This window comes from Nyctereutes procyonoides, unplaced genomic scaffold (genome assembly GCF_905146905.1).
Source record: "Nyctereutes procyonoides isolate TBG_1078 unplaced genomic scaffold, NYPRO_anot_genome, whole genome shotgun sequence".
NCBI classification, from domain to species: Eukaryota; Metazoa; Chordata; class Mammalia; order Carnivora; family Canidae; genus Nyctereutes; species Nyctereutes procyonoides.
The window spans coordinates 21,352,308-21,371,782 of record NW_026575051.1 but is presented as its reverse complement, the minus strand read 5'-3'; the positions used below and the strand labels follow the sequence as shown (position 1 = coordinate 21,371,782).

The 19,475-nt window shown below is 39.1% G+C and overlaps 1 protein-coding gene across 3 annotated transcripts in view; it reads right to left on the bottom strand.

The window, feature by feature from the left end:
- LRRC1 (leucine rich repeat containing 1) overlaps positions 1-19,475 on the bottom strand; it is a 129,642-nt gene that overhangs the window by 3,258 nt on the left and 106,909 nt on the right. For all 3 annotated transcript variants that reach the window (XM_055330819.1, XM_055330821.1, XM_055330820.1), the window contains exons 10-13: positions 19,217-19,300; positions 9,386-9,501; positions 2,034-2,206; positions 392-528 (exon numbers count right to left, since the gene is read on the bottom strand). In XM_055330819.1, coding sequence (XP_055186794.1) covers positions 392-528; positions 2,034-2,206; positions 9,386-9,501; positions 19,217-19,300 — 510 coding nt within the window. The remainder of the gene's footprint in view (positions 1-391; positions 529-2,033; positions 2,207-9,385; positions 9,502-19,216; positions 19,301-19,475) is intronic.

The following is a 19,475-nucleotide window of genomic DNA, read 5'->3' as shown; positions in this document are numbered from 1 at the left end:
AAGTCACACTGTGAAGTGTGAATGGAGTCAATGCCGTACACCTCTAAATGGAGGTGAGGAAGAGACTTCACTCACCTACAACAACAGAAACAGAACAAATTCCTAATCAGTTTACTGGAGGTGAGAAGGGCCACTATCACAAGTAAAGAACAAGAGTATAAACTATTCAAGCCAAAGAACCCAAAAGTTCCATTTGCTTTATATACATTTGGTGAATTAGTACCTAGACATACCTCGTTTTGTCTTCTAAAAAAAATTCCTACATGATGAAGGCAAAGCAGAAAACAGACAATTCAATATTAAAAGAAATCCATATTAGGTGCCACTCTCGATCTTGGAAGGCTTTTAAATTTTGAATTTCTAGGGAGGCCAACAATCTCCAATTCCATACCGTTTCATTGTCTTCATCATCTCTCTCATCTTCCAAAAATCGGATTGCACTGACTCTGTTCACCGCACGCTCATTCCAGGCCTCGTCGGGGACATCGCTCACCAAGCTCTCCAGTGCCCCACAGCGAGGCAGGTTCTCTGTCACGAAAAAGACCACAGCAGCTTGGAACTCGGGTTTGTGTGACTGGTACATACCCCTGCACCTTCACAGGTACTTTACCTAAGGTATTCACTTAAATGCTATCTAGTATTTCAAAAAATTTAAAACAAAAAGAAAGTCTGAGATGGGGTTAACCTTTCTTTTCAATGATTCTACTTGAGATCATATAAAATAGGTGTTAATGTTTAGTATTTCATTACAAAATGTCATCATAATTTATAGAATCCTTTTTCACAATTCTTTTCTATACACTAACTTTAAAAACTTTCTCATGAGGGGCACCTGGGTGGCTCAGTCGGCTGTGTCCGACTCGATCTCAGCTCAGGTCTTGATCTCAGGGTCATGAGTTCAAGCCCCACCTTGGGTGTGGAACCTACTTAAAAGACAAAACAAAAAAACCTTTCTCATGACACTGATGTGGCTGCACATATTGGACACTAGTACTTTCCTTGGTAACACATTCTGCTGTTTTTCCCTTGGGGTCTTAAAAGCTCCTCTAACAAAGCTGGGATTGGCAAAGGTTGCTGAGGGGGGCCCTTCCATGTAGGAGGCTCCTGTTCTCCCAGAACACTCTAGTTCTCTTTTAGCAAAACTGGCTCTCAGCAAATATTTCTAATAGCAATTTAATGTTAGTGTGAATATTTTTAAAAACCACACATAATTTACAAAACAAAGGTACAATGACTTAAAATAACAGATTGGCTTAAAAACTGTTTGTCAGTGGGGGTGCCTGGGTGGCTCAGTTGGTTAAGCATTGATTTTGGCTCAGGTCATGGTCTTAGGGTCATAAGATGGAGCCTCAGTTAGGCTCTGTGCTTAGTAGGGAGTCTGCTTGAGATTCTCTCTCCCTCTGCCCCTCCCATTCGTGCTTCTCTCTAAAATAAATCTTAAAAAAAAATTGTCAGTTGTGTTCAATATATTAATCAGTCATTTATCAAAATCTAAACCATCAGTTTGGATTTTATGGGACTCTGTCAACTTTTTATTTTTTTTATTTTTTTAAGGATTTTTTTTCTAATTTTTATTTATTTATGATAGTCAGAGAGAGAGAGAGAGAGAGGCAGAGACATAGGCAGAGGGAGAAGCAGGCTCCATGCACCAGGAGCCTGACGTGGGATTCGATCCCGGGTCTCCAGGATCGCGCCCTGGGCCAAAGGCAGGCGCTAAACCGCTGCACCACCCAGGGATCCCCTCTGTCAACTTTTTAAAGAGTACTTGTAATTCCAGCCTTAGCGATAACTCAAACCCAAAAGGCTGTTTAAGGAATTTCAGATATGATATGCATGTAGGTATGAGGGGTACTTTTTCTATGAAGGTGCAGAGGTACGTACCTTCCCAGAGGAGACCCACAATGACCTCACCCAGGCTGGCTGTAGGGGCACATTAGACAAATCACAGACACATGTGTGACCAAGCAGTCTTATGGATAGGTATTAGCTCCTACTAATTCTCATAGCCATGTAAGTATTGTTCTTAATTTCACCTTGGCAAGTGGGTTCAGAAGGCAGCTGAGGAAGTAAGACACAGGTCAAAATCTTCTCTCCAGTGGTATGGTCTGTGTCCGTCTGGAATGTGAGCAGAGGCTGGGACTGGTTGTCAGACAACCATAAAGCCTTCAGCTTCAAGGCAGTCAGGGATAAAGGGAGATGTAACAGCCTAATTTAAAACAAAAGGAGACATCAAGGTCTCAGATTTTACAATTATATCAAATCCTATCAATACAGACAGGAAAAAAAAAAAAGAATGACAAAGAACTTCCTGGGATTGGATTCAACATGGAACAAGATGCTGTGTTTATATATTTTTTTTTATTTTATTTATTTATGATAGTCACAGAGAGAGAGAGAGAGGCAGAGACACAGGCAGAGGGAGAAGCAGGCTCCATGCACCAGGAGCCCGACGTGGGATTCGATCCCGGGTCTCCAGGATCGCGCCCTGGGCCAAAGGCAGGCGCCAAACCGTTGCGCCACCCAGGGATCCCAGATGCTGTGTTTATAGTAAGATCCAAGGTGTAATCTTTGTGAGCAGACTCCTCAGTGGGTCACCATGCTTCCCTCTTCTGCTGTCAACTTTCTCATTAGCACCTCTGGCCACAGGGCAAAACATGAGGGCATTACAGAGCACATGATTCAGCCTTGCACTAGGAGGTTTCCATTTAAAGAAGAAAAAAAAAGCCAGTGTGACTGGGGAAGGACCTAGAAGTAGGTGTCCTTACTGAGTCAGTGGCAACAGCCTCACGGACGACGACGAGGACCTGTTTCCAACTGCACTTGGCAAATCAGGAAGAGCCGAAGGAGATGCCTGGGGTGCTAAAGCATTTCAGTGGCAGTGATAATAAAGATCAAAAAAATTTTCTTCATGCACTGCATTCTCTTTCTCTAAGGAGATTATTTTAGGTATCCATTTTAAACTTGTATCTTCTAGTTTCTAAAAGCTCCCACTTCCCCAGACTATGTGATAATTAATGTCCACACATTGTTTCAGTTTCAAATGAGATCATATATATATTAAAACACTTTAAAACTTGTAATGTGACACCTAAAGATTAATTTTATGTTTGCACACATTACAGATGGAGTGGCTGTACCCAGTTAACTCTAGTTAACAAAGACCAGTACTTGCCAAAGGTTATGTTAATGCTTCTGCCCTGAGCACATCTGACAACGTTGGTAGACATTTTTGGGAGGTGTTATTGGCATCTAGTGGGCAGAGACCAGGGAGGTTGCATAGGATAGCCCCCACCAAAGGATTACCTGGCCCAAAATGCTAACAGGTCTGGGGGGTGAAAAGACTTCTATAGCAAAACCCAACACTTTATACATGTCTACTCATGCACTACTCTGCGGATACCAGGAATTTAAGGTTTAATGAACCTAAGATTGTATTTTATCAAGTATGTTTACTCTAAGGATGGATGCATGCATTAAATTACAATCTCAGCAGTGACTTCACAAGTTAGACATCATGAGCCGACCACATTCCATGGAGCCACAAGATGAAGCACATTTTCTTAAAAGAAATCCCTGGCCTGTGACTTCCGTAAGAAAAAATCATATGGCAGCATGTGTTGCTGGGGCTCTTTCTTTTATGGACTTGCACACCTATCTCCAGTTTAACACATGCGGGAGACCTACCCATTCATCTTACCAAGAGATCAATACTGCATTATCAGACATAGATGCCATCCTGAATTGACAGGCTTATGAAAATCGATTCTAACTCTATGTAGGGAATACGAAGAGAAGTTGTACTCCAATGTTATTAAACTAATCTAAGTAAAATGTAAGCACAGAATGTTAAGTTACTTTAACAGATCAAGTAAGAATTATCAAAGAGTGCATGGAGAGTGTTAACAACAAATGCATTAACAAACTTTTCACAAGACAAATTAAAGTGTTTTACAAAATACTTCCAATATGCTAGTTATGGAGATGACAAAATATTTTCTTTTCCTAAAAATTAGCCCAGCAAAGACTGGCCCCTCCCACACATATGTCTGTGTGCAGTATTGAATCAGTAGAATTGTACCTTATAGGGGAGTTAGGTTCCAAAGTCAACGCATCCATGAGATCTGTATATGTTAAAGTACCCTTAAAAAGCCTCTGTGTATTGTATAGTACTTTGCAATTAGGGCCAAACCGAGTGAGAAATAAGTATTTTTAAATCCCAGAATCTACTGAGGACAGTGATGGGCTCACACCATGAAGGACGCCCAAGGGATGTGAGGAAGTAGAGGCTTTACAGCTCCCTTTCCTATTCTGAGGTGTTGGGTCTTTGAGAGAGATAGAAAGTGAAATCTCTTATGCTTATACAACAAATTATTCCTGCCTGCCTCTGCCCAAAGGCTGTCACACATTCACTCAAATGCAAGGAAGTTAAAGACACAGATGTGTATTTTCCAGGCCTGGTGAGAGGGATTTTTTGAAAGGATATCCTAACACACTGTGAAAGCTTCAAGTACTTTAAATTCTTTTTCATTTTATTGAACAAAATGATAATTCCCTTGAAATCTATTCCTATTTCTTTTTAAAATGTTTAAAGTTTCAGGGTCTTAGGCAAGAAATCTATAGTCAGTATCTCTGGATTTTTTAACCATGAGCGAAGAAAAAAATATTAAGATTTGAAAAGTGGCACAGAACACAAATACTCAAACACAATCATTGTACCTTCTCAGAAGAGTAACTGGCTTTGCAGCTAAGTGCTAAAGCAAAGGCATAAGTAAAAGGCTACACAGAGCATCAATAATAAATAACAGCTTCTAAGGATAACAAATCATATGGTAAAAGTTAAATTACTAGACTCTATGACAACAGATTTTATAAGCACATTCTATCAAGTCATATAAGATTAGTGACTTGTCTAGAACACCAGTTTCCCTATAAAGTGCCAGCTTGAACATAGCTGTTGCCAGCTGAGCACACACCATACAAGTTTGTTGACTAAGTGTCCCATGAAGGGGTGTTCCAATAGTGTCAAAGACAAAAAAGCAAAAAAAAAAAAAAAAAAAAAAAGCTCTGTTCCCTGCCCTGTCTGTACACAGAGATTCTGCAGGCTGAGCTAACCCTCTCACTGATTCACTGCTGCCTGGGGGGCAGAAAAGACACACATACTCCTCTGTTTCTCTTGAGTGAACCATCCCAGGTAAAAGTGTGTGTGTGTGTGTGTGTGTGTGTGTGTGTATTATACATATATATATATATTCCTGCTTTTCAGAAGAGTTAAGAATACATTTTCAGTTCATTTTGTTTGGTCCCTTCTGTACACTGCAGAATCAACACAAAAACCACAGCCCTATTTGTACATATCTTGCATCTCTATGTTTTATTTAGGACCACATCCCCTCAAAATAAAAAGCCTGCGGTTACTATTTACATCAGTGGTACAGGGACTACAGCAAATGAATAACCACACCATGAGCCGAGTGTCTCATTTCCAGTTAAATCCATGACCAACTACCCTGAAGTGACCTTCTCTACCTCCTGGACTACTTAGTGACTACACTGTCAAGTTTATTTAACAACTACATGTGGGGTTGTTACTGATGAATGTAATACTGACTTAACCTATAGTTGCATGTTTCTTACAACTGAATATTTCATCTTTTATCTCCTACTGGAATTTTTTAGTTTTAAACAAAGTTTTCAAAACTGTTTAAAGATATATAGAGAGAATATAATCAGTGGGGAAATTTAAGCAATACTTTGGTATTTTTAAAGGGAAAACCCCCTGTAACCTGAAGCTTCCACTCTTCCCTTAGGGGAATGATTATTAATGTTTTGTTGTACCATGTAGATATATTGTTTTAAAAGCAAAAATGAGGGGCAGCCTGGGTGGCTCAGTGGTTTAGCGTCGCCTGCAAGCCCAGGTTGTGATCCTGGAGACCTGGGATCGAGTCCCACGTCAGGCTCCTTGCATGGAGCCTGCTTCTCCCTCTGCCTGTGTCTCTGCCTCTCTCGCGCTCGCTCGCTCTCTCATGAATAAATAAGTAAAATCTTAAAAAAAAATAAAAACAAAAATGAAAATTAGAGTGTTATGTACTGCCCAACAGTTGCTCTTTTTACTCGGTACTATGGGCCTCCTGTGTCACTACACAGTAATGATCTTACTCTGTAACTGCTTACTATCCCACAGTATTAGCTACACTGCTATGTTGAGCTTTGTCTTTTAATAGTTTTTCTCAGTTTGAGCTATAACTTCCATGTAACACTGTATAACTCTAAGGTGTATCTGCGATGATTTGATATATTCATATATTCCCAAGTGACTACTATAGTAGAGTTAATACATCCATACAATCACATAATCACCATTTTGGGGGCATGTGTGTGTGTGTGTGTGTGTGTGTGTGTGTTGAGAACATTTAAGATCTATTCTTTCAACAACTTTCAAGAATATAAGGCAGTATTTCTACCTATAGTCACCATGCTATATATACATTAGGTGCCCAGAGCTTATTCATCTTATAACTGGAAATTTATACCCACTAAGCAATACCCTCCTCTTTCTTCTACTCCTAGCCCCTGGTGACCACCATTTTACTCTCTCTGTCTAGGAATTTGACTTTCCTGAATTTCACATATGAGATCATATAGGATGTGTCTTTTCCTGTCTGGCTTATTTCACTTTGCGTAATGCCCTCAACATTTTGTTATAAATAACATGATTTTCTTCTTTCTCGTGGCTGAATATTCCACTATATACATCACACCACATCTTCTTTATCCATTCATCTACTGATGATGTTTAGGCTCTTTCCAGATCTTGGCTACTGTGAAAAATGCTGTAGTGAACAAGGGAGTGCAGATCTCTCTCCAATATCCTGTTCTCACTTCCTTTGGCGATACACCAGAAGTGGGATCGCTACAGCATATGGTAGATTATATTTTTAATTTTTTGAGGAAACTCCACACTGTTTTCCCTAGTGGCTGCACCAATTTACATTTCTACCAGCAGGGCACAAGGTTGCCCTGTCTCCACATCCTTGCCAACACTTATTATCTCTCATCTTTTTGATAACAGCTACTCTAACAGCTATGAGGTAATATGTTTTAATATTTTTAAATTTAAATTTTTGGATTGTAAAATTCAAAAGTGCAAACTATTTCCACATTGACAGCCACTATTTCTAGGATTTGGTACTACTCTTCCTCAAAGATCCTCAAATACTAGATATTGTGTAGCTGGTGGATATTCCTGTGGGAAAGAGTTAAGAATTAAGGAAATGGATTCTGTGTCTAAGGGTAGCTGATAATAAAAGACATCTTCTCTGTTACTGTACCACAAGATTTGATAGTTTCCAAGTGGAATTTTCTAGCTACCCTATCAAACTTGTCAAAAAAAATTTGTGGAAACTAACATGTAGTCTTTCTGTGCCATTTGCTATTTTTATACGCTTGAGAGAAGAGGCAAAAACTTCTGTTGTATGTGGTATGATTTCCCATGGTGTACCACTTCTGCAAGCTAAAAAGCTGACATTATAGCCTTTTATTGGTTTCTACACTAATACTTTAAATAAGTAGTAATTAAATATTACTACTAAGTTTAAAATTTGGTTATGAATCTGTATATACATGGACTAAATGACACATATAACTGACTCAGATGACAGCTATGTGACTCTACTTTTTAATGGGTTTTTTTCCACCCCAGCCCAAGCATAATAAAAATTTAACTTTCCCTCCTGAGAACTAGAGAATAGAGGCTTCACTCATGTGAAAAACAGTTTTCAGGCATCAGAGCCATCTTTCTGCTCAAGAATTAGTGATATAAATTCATGCTCACCAGTGTGGCAAGAATCCAGAAAGGTTTGGAGTCACAGAGTTTTTACTGCTGGAGTTCAGGGTAGAACCATTCTTCCCAAGCCCTATGCTGCACATGAGACTCAGTCCAGCAGAAAGTCAACATTCAATACAAATTAATCCTGAGTTTCCAGTAGGTCTTAAAATATATCAAGGTCTTAAAAATCTATCAAGATGTCCTGAAACCCTTCACTTGAAAATGGTGAGCTTTTCCTGAGGCCTGCTGAGTCCTGCTATTTCTTAGCACCACTACCTACTATCCATTAGCCAGAATGAAAAATGGTGGCTTGTGCCTGACCTAAGTGACCAGCTAATCAGCACTTAGCCCACAATCCCCCAAACACTCTTCCCAACTGCTGCTAGCTCTCATTTAAAATCATTGATCATATTTAACTGTATAACACTCAAAAGCATTTTTTAAATTCCTTTTGCGATGTAGCCTGTGATATAAGGCATTTCGAAGTGGCCTACTGTTCACTCTGCAAAACTAACATTTTTAACATTGTCATTCAGGCCACAAATATTTACCAGGCTTTTATCATGTGCCAGGCACTCTGTGGGGATAAATGGTCCAGTGGCACAGATGCCACATCTGACTTCAGGCAACTTTAGATTTAGACAGTTACACACACATAAGCTGGCAATTATCATATGGTGCTTTGAGTGCTATGGTAGGGGTAATTCAAAAAAGCAGGCTCCACACAAAGAAGGCTCCCCACAGAAAATGAAAGCATGAGTGATGAGAGTTAAAAGCGGGAGCCAGAGAAGAGGGTCCCAGGTAGAAAAAATAGCTGGTCTGGGCTCAGGAGAAAGTACATATGCCATCTGAGGTGACAAAAAGTTCAGACTGGCTGAAACAGGTCTATTTTCTGCACAGGTGAAGAGAAGGCATATTCCAGAAAGCTAGGGGCAGTCCACCATTGCCTCTGACTTCAGAACTTGAGAAATGGCACCGCTATGACCTTGGCGGATACCATCGGGGGCTCTTCACTTTATTACAGATTATGATCACTTAGTGATTCTGACATTAGCTGGGGATCCCTGTGACAGAAAAGTGTCCCTGAATACAATTTTGTTTACAACTTCAAGTGGTTCCAAATCACCAGCAGAGCACATCAAGACCTCTGCTTAAAATCTAGTTCAAACTCGTTCAAGCTCATCCTTCAGATGAGGAAACTCAAAGGTTCAAGATGACTTATGAAAGCTAGCTATAAAAGCTAAGGTAAAACCCAGCTCTCAGGCAGCACTGTTTCTCTTACATCACTATACTGCTGTTCTGGGAAGCATTTCTGTAGAAGCATCTACTTCAAATGGCAAAGTGTCCTGCACTTAGGTCATTCCTAACCTCTTCCACTCCATCCAGATCCATCACTCCTGCTCTCAGATTAACAACTTCCTGGGCCCTTGCTCATTTGACTAATTGGTACATATTCTTTAAGATGGAACAAAGGCAAGATAGCAAAGACGCATGGCAAAGGTTGGGGTGAATGAACATTTGGTTTTTTCCCTCAAAGAAAGCAAACCCAAACATGCTTACCTGTTCCCTGCCACATCCAGGACATGAAGCTCTGTGGCCTGTGACACCTCCGCAGGTAGCCGAGTTAGTCTATTATCACGTACACAGAACACAGTGAGGCTGCAGCACCCACCAATCTACAATGAGAAAGAAAATATGTCCTTTTTCCAGGTTTTTGTGGAAGATGATGGTGGGACTGGAGTATCTTGTCAAATGGCATGAGAAGGACGCATAAAATGATATCATATGATTTTAAGTTGCACTAAGACCAACTATGGTTAATTTAAATCATACAAAACACTAAGTAGTCCAATAAGTTAACAAAAATCTCTGCAAAAAATTAAACGTAAATATTCTAAATTAAATCAAGAAAATAAATGGTAAGTCTAAAAATCTCATTCTGAAAAGCAAGTCATTTTTCACTGCTATCTAATGCAACTGTATCTTTTAAATATGTAAACTAAGCTAGCCAGGTCCAGACAAATGTTATTTGGCAATATGGTAGATTAAGAATTCTAAATTTCACAAATATGGCCAAGGATGATACACACACACCCCTGGGAAGACCTGCCCATTTATATTAAATCATGTTCCCAGGGTTCTAGTTCATTTCAAAAAACAAAAAACAGAAAAAAAAAAAAAAAAACAAACAGAAAAAAGAAGAAGAAAAAGAGTTACCAGATAGACAATATAGTACATTAATTTCCACCATACATCTTTTCATTGCTTTTGGTCATTCACAATCTAACTTGGTAAATTCATTATTCATTTTCCTTTGACAAATGCAAAATCAACAATATTTTAGTAAAAACTGAATTCAGTAAATACATACATCAATCTGGTAAAACTTATGCTGGTAGAAGCAAATCAATACCTGCATCCACACAAAATTTGATTACTATTTATTTATTTTTAAAGTAAATGATTCAAAGGTAATTAAGTTTTATATGAGCCTGGTCTTCAAAAAAGAACATAAACACAAAAGACCTGAATCATTCTCTTGAACAAACTGGCTACGGTTTCTATGGTCAGGAAAGCTGAACCAAGGGGGTGGAAAAAAATCACTCGATCTCAGACACAACATTCTGCAGGACTCCATACAGTACTACATTCTTCCAGTACTCACTATCCTGACCCAGAGTGACTGCAAAAAAAGGCTTATGAAGGAACCTATTGATGTCTCTCTGACACATGGAAAAATACTCCATAGCTTCCCACTTGAAGAGGGGCAGGAGACTTGTATCTTCCAATGATATCTGAATACATTTTATGCCCTTTTCTTTGTATACATGTGTTTAATATATGTATCTATATTAAAAAGCATATTTATGAAATTGCTACATAATTACCTTCATGTACAATATTATATTTTCCCTTAGGAGCTAATATAAAGACTTGAGATAATATATTTAACCCCAGTATTTAACCATAATTGATGTAAAAGAAAAATAAACATAGAAGAAAACACAAACTAACATTTGTCTAAAACGGAAAATCCAGATAGGTAGAAAGGCTTTTAGATTGTCCCCATTATTTCTTAGTATTCACATTTCCCATCCCAGCAGGTGCATTCATTGTCCTCTAAAATATAACATTTTGGTCCCACTGTGTCTTACTTCTTTTTTCTGTCCTTCTAAATCTTGTCAATTGTCCAAAATTACCTAAACATCCTTTATACCATCAAGTCTTCCTCATACCTCATACCCACTGATTCACTGCTCTCTGTGTTTCTTTCATAATTATGATTCATACAAACCCTGTGACAGATTGTTTTACTGAGTTTGTACATCTAACCAGGATGCACAGTAATAACAGTAACCATCCTCTCACCTACCAACTTTTCTCATTAGATGTTTATACACTTATGTTTACTTACTTACTAGTGAAAGGCTGCTCCTTGAAGTTAATATCTGCTTCTATGTGTAGCAATGAAAACCACAATATTCTTTTTTTTTTTCTATTAAGAATCACTACAGTGACCTCTCTTAGGTTTTATAAATATAGGGCCCAAGTAGCATGTCCTAAAAGAGATTTGCAACAGGATCTTTGAGGGCTTGGCTTTCTTCCCTCCCTTGAGGAAAGGAATCATAGTTTTACTCAGATGTCCAGAAATATCATGCAAGGAATCAAAACTTTGAATCTTTTGAGGATTGACATGATTAGATCTTCTCTGATAAACTGAGATGATCCCAACAAAGATCTTCTTCAAAGATCTTTCTTCATGGGAAGAAATCTCCAAGCATCTTATGGAGCGGAACTCCCTATGACCTATGTGAAGGGGTATCAGCACTGGGCTCTGGGTTCTGGGGAGGGGGGCGCTGTGTGCCATGTGAAAGGTCCTCCAGGTCAGCATGTGGCTAAGGCTGGACAGCTCCTTAACCTTACCAACCTGGCCTGGCTTTGAAGACATAAGGTTTATCTGTACTCCAGGAAGGTCAAAGTAGTGATTCACATACACAACCCTCACAATGGTAAAATAAGCTACTGGAGGGTGTTTATGAGCAGAGACTGCATCATAATTGTGGACACTTTGTCGTGAAGCTACCCCCTGCTCCAGCCACCTGTACCATATCTGTTTTGGGGCCTCAAGACTATACCATGTGAACATTTTCAATTTGATCATGTACATATATTATCATTAAAAAAATTAACCAACTAATTAAAATGGGTGACACCATTTGCTCTATGTTGCTCTAATAGCTGTTGGAGCAACATAAGTTCTGGTCAAGTAAACACCCCTTAAGTTTTGGGGGAGGGGGAAATAATGTGAACTCTCAAAGGGCTGTGTGGCTATCTACTGTGCTTACAGTCTAATTTACTTATTTTTTCTTTTTCCTTTACCATTCTAATCTTGAATCCATTTGAGATCTCAAGAGGTAGAAAGCAATTGCATTCAAGAGTCTCCTAGGCACTCTGGGCTCTGGGTTGTCACAGCAGGCCGAGTGACCTGCTGATCTCTATTGTCAAGGGTTTAGGAAAACAATGAAACAATGCCAACAAAGACCAAGTGTTATTGCCCAGTGTGCTGGGGATGCCTTCATCACCCTCAGAGGCATGCACTGTCCCAAGCAAAAAAAGTCGCAGAAACGTCTTTCCAAATTAGCCAGGAAGGCATGGCATGAGCCTTTGGCTTTAAGGAAAGATTATTAAGCATAAAAACCATAACTCAAAAGGCACAGTTCTTCATAGACACCAGAGAGGAATGTGGTGTCCTGGAGTGGATGCTCTGAGATCACAGAGACCTGGGCTGGAACTGAGGCTCGGTCGTGTTTTGTGGGTTTGAATAAGCTACTTTAACCTAAAGTAACAATCAAGATTAAATTAAATGAAACCACAAATACGATTTGTCACCTATCATAGAACCTGATAAATGTGGCTGGAAAACCAGTGTGAGTTACTGTCTTCTTTTCAAGAAGTGAAAGTCCCGGGTCCAAATGACAAGTGCAGTCAACACTTGTGTGCCTGCTGTGTTGTTGGAACTGTGCTGACATTGGTGAGCTCTTCCCACAACACACCTGAGCTTAAAAAATCTCTCCCTGCCAATGCATCACAGTGACAAAATGACAAAATATCACTGTGCTAAATACTAGGGATAAATACACTGTGACTTTACTGCTAGTGAAGCACTGGTATCAGTTCAGTTGTATATTTTACATATAGTTCATGTACATTTCTGCTTTCTCAGGTTCAGGAGGCAGAGTTTACAGGGTCCTTTAGTGATCATCAGGATAAAATGCCTGTATCACTTAGAAATTCTGGGAAGCAGAGTCACTGTTTAAATAACTTATTACCAGTTATGTAGGAAGCTGATATTTTTAAACTTCCTTAAACCACATAATAGCACCTTCCCAGAATACAAGGGGCTGGACTTGGAGAGCTACAGAATGTTAGCTGAGAATCTTTGTTTCACTGGGTTGTGTCTCTTCATTACAGATGATACCTTCCTTTCCTACTGTTTGGACCTGATTTAACCCATCTCAAGGTCACTGAGCAAATGTTAGGTCAGGTCAGCTGCACTAGGTATGAATTGCCTGCAGGTAACATTACTCTAGATGACATAAGCACATTCAGTGATCCAAAGAGAAAGCCTGTATTAGTCATCTTTGTCTACCTAGATTCCACTTTTTGAACGCCTGCTCCAAGTGTGAAGAAACTTTCATTCTCCTTCAGTATCTGCCTTTTAATATTCTATGTAACAGAATGAAACCCACATTTCGCTGTGGCAGAAAGGAAAATGTACAAGATGCAAAATCTGGTCAAAATAACAATTTGAGCTGTAATAATATGGTGCGTAATTTTAGAAACCAAAGACTTTTTGCATTTCCCATCATCATCATCTATGGTATATTATTCAAATGTTCCTATTTCATAAATATTTTGGAAATTATGTGGCTTGGGACTTCCTGAATTGTTGGGCCACTGACATTGAAATATCCATTAATTAGCTATGGCATTCTTCATCTCTAATTATAAAACAGTAAGTTACATTGACTGGAAAATAAAAACTATATATACACATGCATAAAAGCACAACGAAAAAAGTAACTCAGGCCAAATCCTACCGCAAAGGGATAATGGGTATTAACATTCTGAAGTACAATCTTTCAGTATTACTGCCATGCATTTGTGATTATACATGTACACTTCAATGAAATTAGGACCAACTCTATGATCTTTAGCACCTCTGCTTACATATAACATCAGGAACATCCTCCCATGTCATTGTTTCTAAAAGGACTTTTGTTGACCACATAACTATCACTTCACAAATCTCCCACATTACATGCTGCTGCTAATTGGTTCTGCCATTTCTTTCCTGTGTGATCTTGGGCAAGTTACTTCAGCTGAATCTGGGTTTCACGGTATCTTGGAAGTTGATAACGACTTATCTACACCTCACAGAACTGTTGCTAAGATGAGACACGAATATGCAGGAAAGCACACAGTGCCTGGCACGTGTTAGCTGCCCCAATCCATGTACTTGTTAGCTGCTCCTACATACACATGAAAAATATTCTTGTGCTTGGTTTTCATGTATACCACAACCGTGTTCCTAGGATGAAGGCCTAGAAGTGGCATTGCAGAATCCAAAGGGTATGAACACTTTCAAAGGTTTCAATATTTCCATGTTCTCTTTCAGAGAAGACGTAATAATTTATACTCCCATGATAATATGCATTTTCCCGTGCCCTCACCAACATCTGTTATCATTTTTTTTTATCTTGACAATTTGATAGGTCAAAAAGCTTCCTTAACATTTCTGTGAATACTGATGGAGCTAAATTTTCTTTACATCAATAGCCATTTCTATTTTTTTCTTCTCTGAATCACTTATTATTTATTGTGGTAGGTTCTTTGCTTTAATTTTTGTCTACTTCTGTCTAGTGGGAACATCTTTTTCTCAATGCCTTGGAAGGATTTCAGGTAGAGTAAGAAGAAACCTCTCTCATCTATAGTGTTGTGTCACCTGGTCCCCAGGCTTCTTGAAGATCAGAAATCTAATTTTTACACAGGCAAATCTATCAACTGTTTTTTCTTTTTTTCCAACTTATTTCCCCTCTCAAGTTTAGGAATGCCTTCTCCATTTTGAAATCCAACAGCCAACTATATTTTATTTTACTATTTTTAGGCTTTATTTGATCTCTTTTATTAATAATCCATTTTAAAATATGATGGAAGTTTACACTAAATTAAATTATAATAAGACTGAAAGCTATTGACAAAGCGAATTCTCTATCACCACAGACACTTTTGAAAATCACAATTATTATTTATGGGTAACTAACATTTACAGAGTGCCTCATTTAAAAAACAAAAACAAAAAGAAGCTTTGATGAATAATCTATAAATTTTATCTTATTCGACTGGATAGGTGGGATCACAGATGGTCATTTTGACTTAATGGAGACAAAAGACTGGCCTCTAAAGTTGAACACATGCTCAATTTCTTCCAGCCAGAATCTCTTTAGATGGTGCAGATTGTTTAAAGGTAATATTTGGCTGGGGAATATTACAAAGTTGATGCCTCCCTTTCATCACACCTACCACCACACATAAACCAACTCCCTGTCTGTCCACGTATCACACAATGCAGTCTCTTCTTAATTCTTCCCTCCACCAAAAACATGAGTTTTTTAGGGAGTCTTCTTTTCCCAGAAGCATACATACTTACACAACAGGATGAGAAATAAAAGACACAAATAAGTTGCTTGAAAAATCAGAAGCATGCCACGTGTAGCAAATAAAGCAAATCTAGCCTTTCCATTAGAGAATTGTGCTGACAAACCGGAATTTAGTGAAGACAGATGAGCTGCCATGTTATGCCTTTTGGAATTTCTGAATAACTTAAAATGTAATTCACAGAAAAGCATTCTTTTGAGAGAGAATAATCTGAACAAATCTGACAAACACATAACAAAATAAGGTTCCAGGCCATGCAGTCATTTAGAAAAAAAAAAAAAAAAAAAACAAAAACTGAGTTTAGAAGAGAAATGTCCAATATTTTACAATGAAGAACACACAAAGCAGTCAGGTGATTTGAAATCTTCATGCATTTAAGAAGCAAAATGGAAGTTAGAAATGCACTGTGATCTGAACAATACTTACAAGATAACAAGTTTACCTGACTTTTCTAAATTTCCAAGCAGCTAACAATTAAGAAAACAAGAGACATTCATTGATTTGCAAATGTTTACTATGAAGTAACACCACAAAACACAAACAATCTATATTGTGACCCACACAGTACAAACTTTCCCCCTCATTTGGAAGGGGGGAACAACAACAACAAATAAATACTGCCATCGACTAAGGAGATGTGCTCTAAAACTGATGATATACAATAGTATCAAATTAAAGAAAGACAAAAAAATAGGAAGAACTACATGGCACACCAAACCAATAGTAATTAATACAATTATGGATTTTTGGCATATATATTGAACTGGCCAGCATTTCAGCTTAGATGTGTCATGCATGCAACTTAATTACTCAAGAGAGAGAGTAGTAGAGTTTTCCAAGTGCAGAATCCAATCAAGGAAAAGTGCAGGATATGATCAAATGGTTTCAAGCTTGGAGGCAGAGCAAGTGCAGACACACATAGTTACTAGGCCCAGCCCCACTCCCCCAATTACACACACACACACGTACACGCACACATGGTCACAAGGCCTATCATACCCACTGCACAGAGACTCATGGCAGAGCAGTGGTGCGCAGACCAACAGGACACACTTGGAGGTCAGGAGGCCTGAGATGGTCGGCTGCTCAGCCCCAATGGTCACCAGCAAGCACTCCACCATTTCTACTGGGTCACCAAACTGTAACCCGCAGCAGAATTAGGGACATGTGCTCGGGGCATTTTCCCACTCTGGGAGGTAACGTGTGTGAGTGAAGGCGTGCTAGAAAATAGCCAGTTCCTAAAAACTTCAACATTCTCTGCTTCACCTCACAACTGAGAGAAAGGGCACAGACTTTATTCATTTACAAAACTCTATCTGCCACAAAACCAGTCACAATTTCACAGAGAACAGATGGCTAACTACGATGCTTTGATGCTAGAACTATTTACACACCATGTTCACTTTCCATGTTATGAAATACTGTTCTATTAAATATACACGAACACACAGCACGTGGTAAGCATAACCCTCTGAACCCTAAGGACAAGTTTCCTTCTCTTAAGATGTCAAGATGACAGACACTGAAATGATGGCAGTAATTTTACACAAATAAAATCTTAAAGTTGTGCCTAGAATGTATTCCTTTGCCAGAGACTCAGAAAGAGGGAAGGAAAGATGGGCTGAGTGGGGAAATGTACTGGGGACAGACACCCAACTTCCAAGCCCTCTCTTCAGTGCTAACCTTGAAAATGTTTCTAAAGTGTATTAATTTCCTAACATGTTCAAACCAGAGAGTTTGACCTCCTTTCTTTACCAACTCAAGGTCCTGACTTAACTCAGGGCCACACCTGAAAAGGCTGGACTGAGTCTCTGTGGCCTGAGTGGCTATGCTTTTCTTGGCCTATGGGAGAGCAGTGAGCAGGCTGTCTGGACACATCTCTGGGGTCCATCCTACTGACTGCTAGCTTTGTGAAGCCTGCTAAGGAAGGCTTTCCACTGGCCTCAGCTGCCTCATCTGGAAAATGGGGAAATCTCCCTTACGGCCTCAAAAAGTTGTCATGAGGGCTCAGTGAGTGCACAAACATGACAGTGCCGAGTACAGTATGTGGCATTGAGACAGAAACTAATAAATCCTTCCTACTTCTCTGTGCATGTGTCTATGTGTCCAGTCTGCTACCCATTCAACAAGAGTAACATCAATATTCAGGATATCAGCTGTTTTGGTTTATCACTGTGAGACCAGAACCGAAATGTTCTGATTAGCAGAATCTCTTACTTGTGCTCCCGTTTAGCAGAGGTGTACTGAAGTCTTTCTTCAGGGAACAGCTTTACTTAAGTGCCAGTGCTCAGAGTAACAGTAGGTCAGAACATGGCCATATTTATGACAAATACCCCCTCACCATGCTTCCCCTTGGGAATATTGGCAGTCTTGCCCAGGCAGAAAACTGGAACATGGAGGGTACAGCACCAAGATGAGGAAAAAGAGAGAGAAACCAGGCAAAGCTCAGACACTCTCAGAAGGGCCCTAGGAAAATAAGACCCCTCCCCACCATGTTCTGGATGGTGGGATGGTAGTTTGAAATTTATCCTAAGAGAGATGTAGGAAAGGGTCAAAACAGAGATAGGAGGACATTGCACCTAGCCAGAGACCATATCACATGATATCACACCTTCATGAGAAGCCTGGCAAAGGAGATAAGGGCTCAACAAGATTTGATGGAAGGAAGAAAGGCAGCTCATCTGAGTTTCAGGCTAATAGCTAACAAAAAAATCAACTACCCATCGCCCAGCCCAGTTCCAAATAGAAGGTAAGCCTTCTTTGTTAAACATCATGCTACAATATCACACATGCTTCCTTGTTTAATCTGCTCTGAGTTTCCTTTTTTGTTTTCAGCAATTCCCTCACCAGAACTGAAGTGTCTCTACATCTGCACAACTACTCCCCACAAAGCATGGTGATGGTCTCTTCTCCTGGTTAGACCACTGACAAAAAAAAAAAAAAAAAAAAATCCTCCGAATCTGGCTATCAGGGACACCTGACTGGCTCAGCGGTTAAGTGTCTGCCCATAGGCTCAGGGTGTGATCCTGGAGTCCCGGGATGGAGTCCCACACCCTAGATGGAGCCTGCTTCTCCCTCTGTCTATGCCTCAATCTCTCTCTGTGTCTCTCATGAATAAATAAAATCTCTCAAAAAAAAAAAAAATAATAATCTGGCTATTGCTTCCCATTCACTTTCCTTTATATGAATACCTTTGCAAAGAGTTCATTCACTACCCCCAGACACAAACACTGCCCACTATCAATCTCTGCCCACTAAAAGGGTTGCATCAAGATCCACTTTTATAATCCCAACGGCTTCAGAAATCATTTAATTTCACATTAAACTCAGTTAGACCCAATGTTTTCCACTTCCTCTGCCAAATTCCCAAATTACCTATTCCTGTCAATAGTTCTCTGTATGTCAAGCCAGAGATATCAAACTCTTTCTTTCTCCCACTTAAAATCCTATCAATTCACCTTACAATGCTCAGTCATCTGGACCCACCTACTGTCTTTAATGTTATTGATGGTCGTTCTTTGATCTAATTCCTCCAACCATCTCTATGCTCACAAATGAAAGTACATAACATTTAAAAAATACTGCATTAAGTCTTTTAAAACATATGACATTTTTAATCCCTTGTATGCTATTATTTCTTTATGATTATTATTGTTTTTTTAAAACACATACCTCTTTTGGTAAAGACACTAATTTATTTCTGTCTGCATTCAAGTTGCTCAACTTCTTAAGTTTTCCAATGCTCTTAGGTAAGGTCTGTTAAAATAACATTTTAATTATTATTTTAATACATTTTTTAAATATGACTCACAGTAAAACAGATCTTTTCAAGGATTTAAAGAATATCATCTCATCCAGGAAGAGATATAATAGTTCTTTCTGAATATCAGATAGGTCAAAGCTCACTTGGAAGATGCAGAATTAAATATTT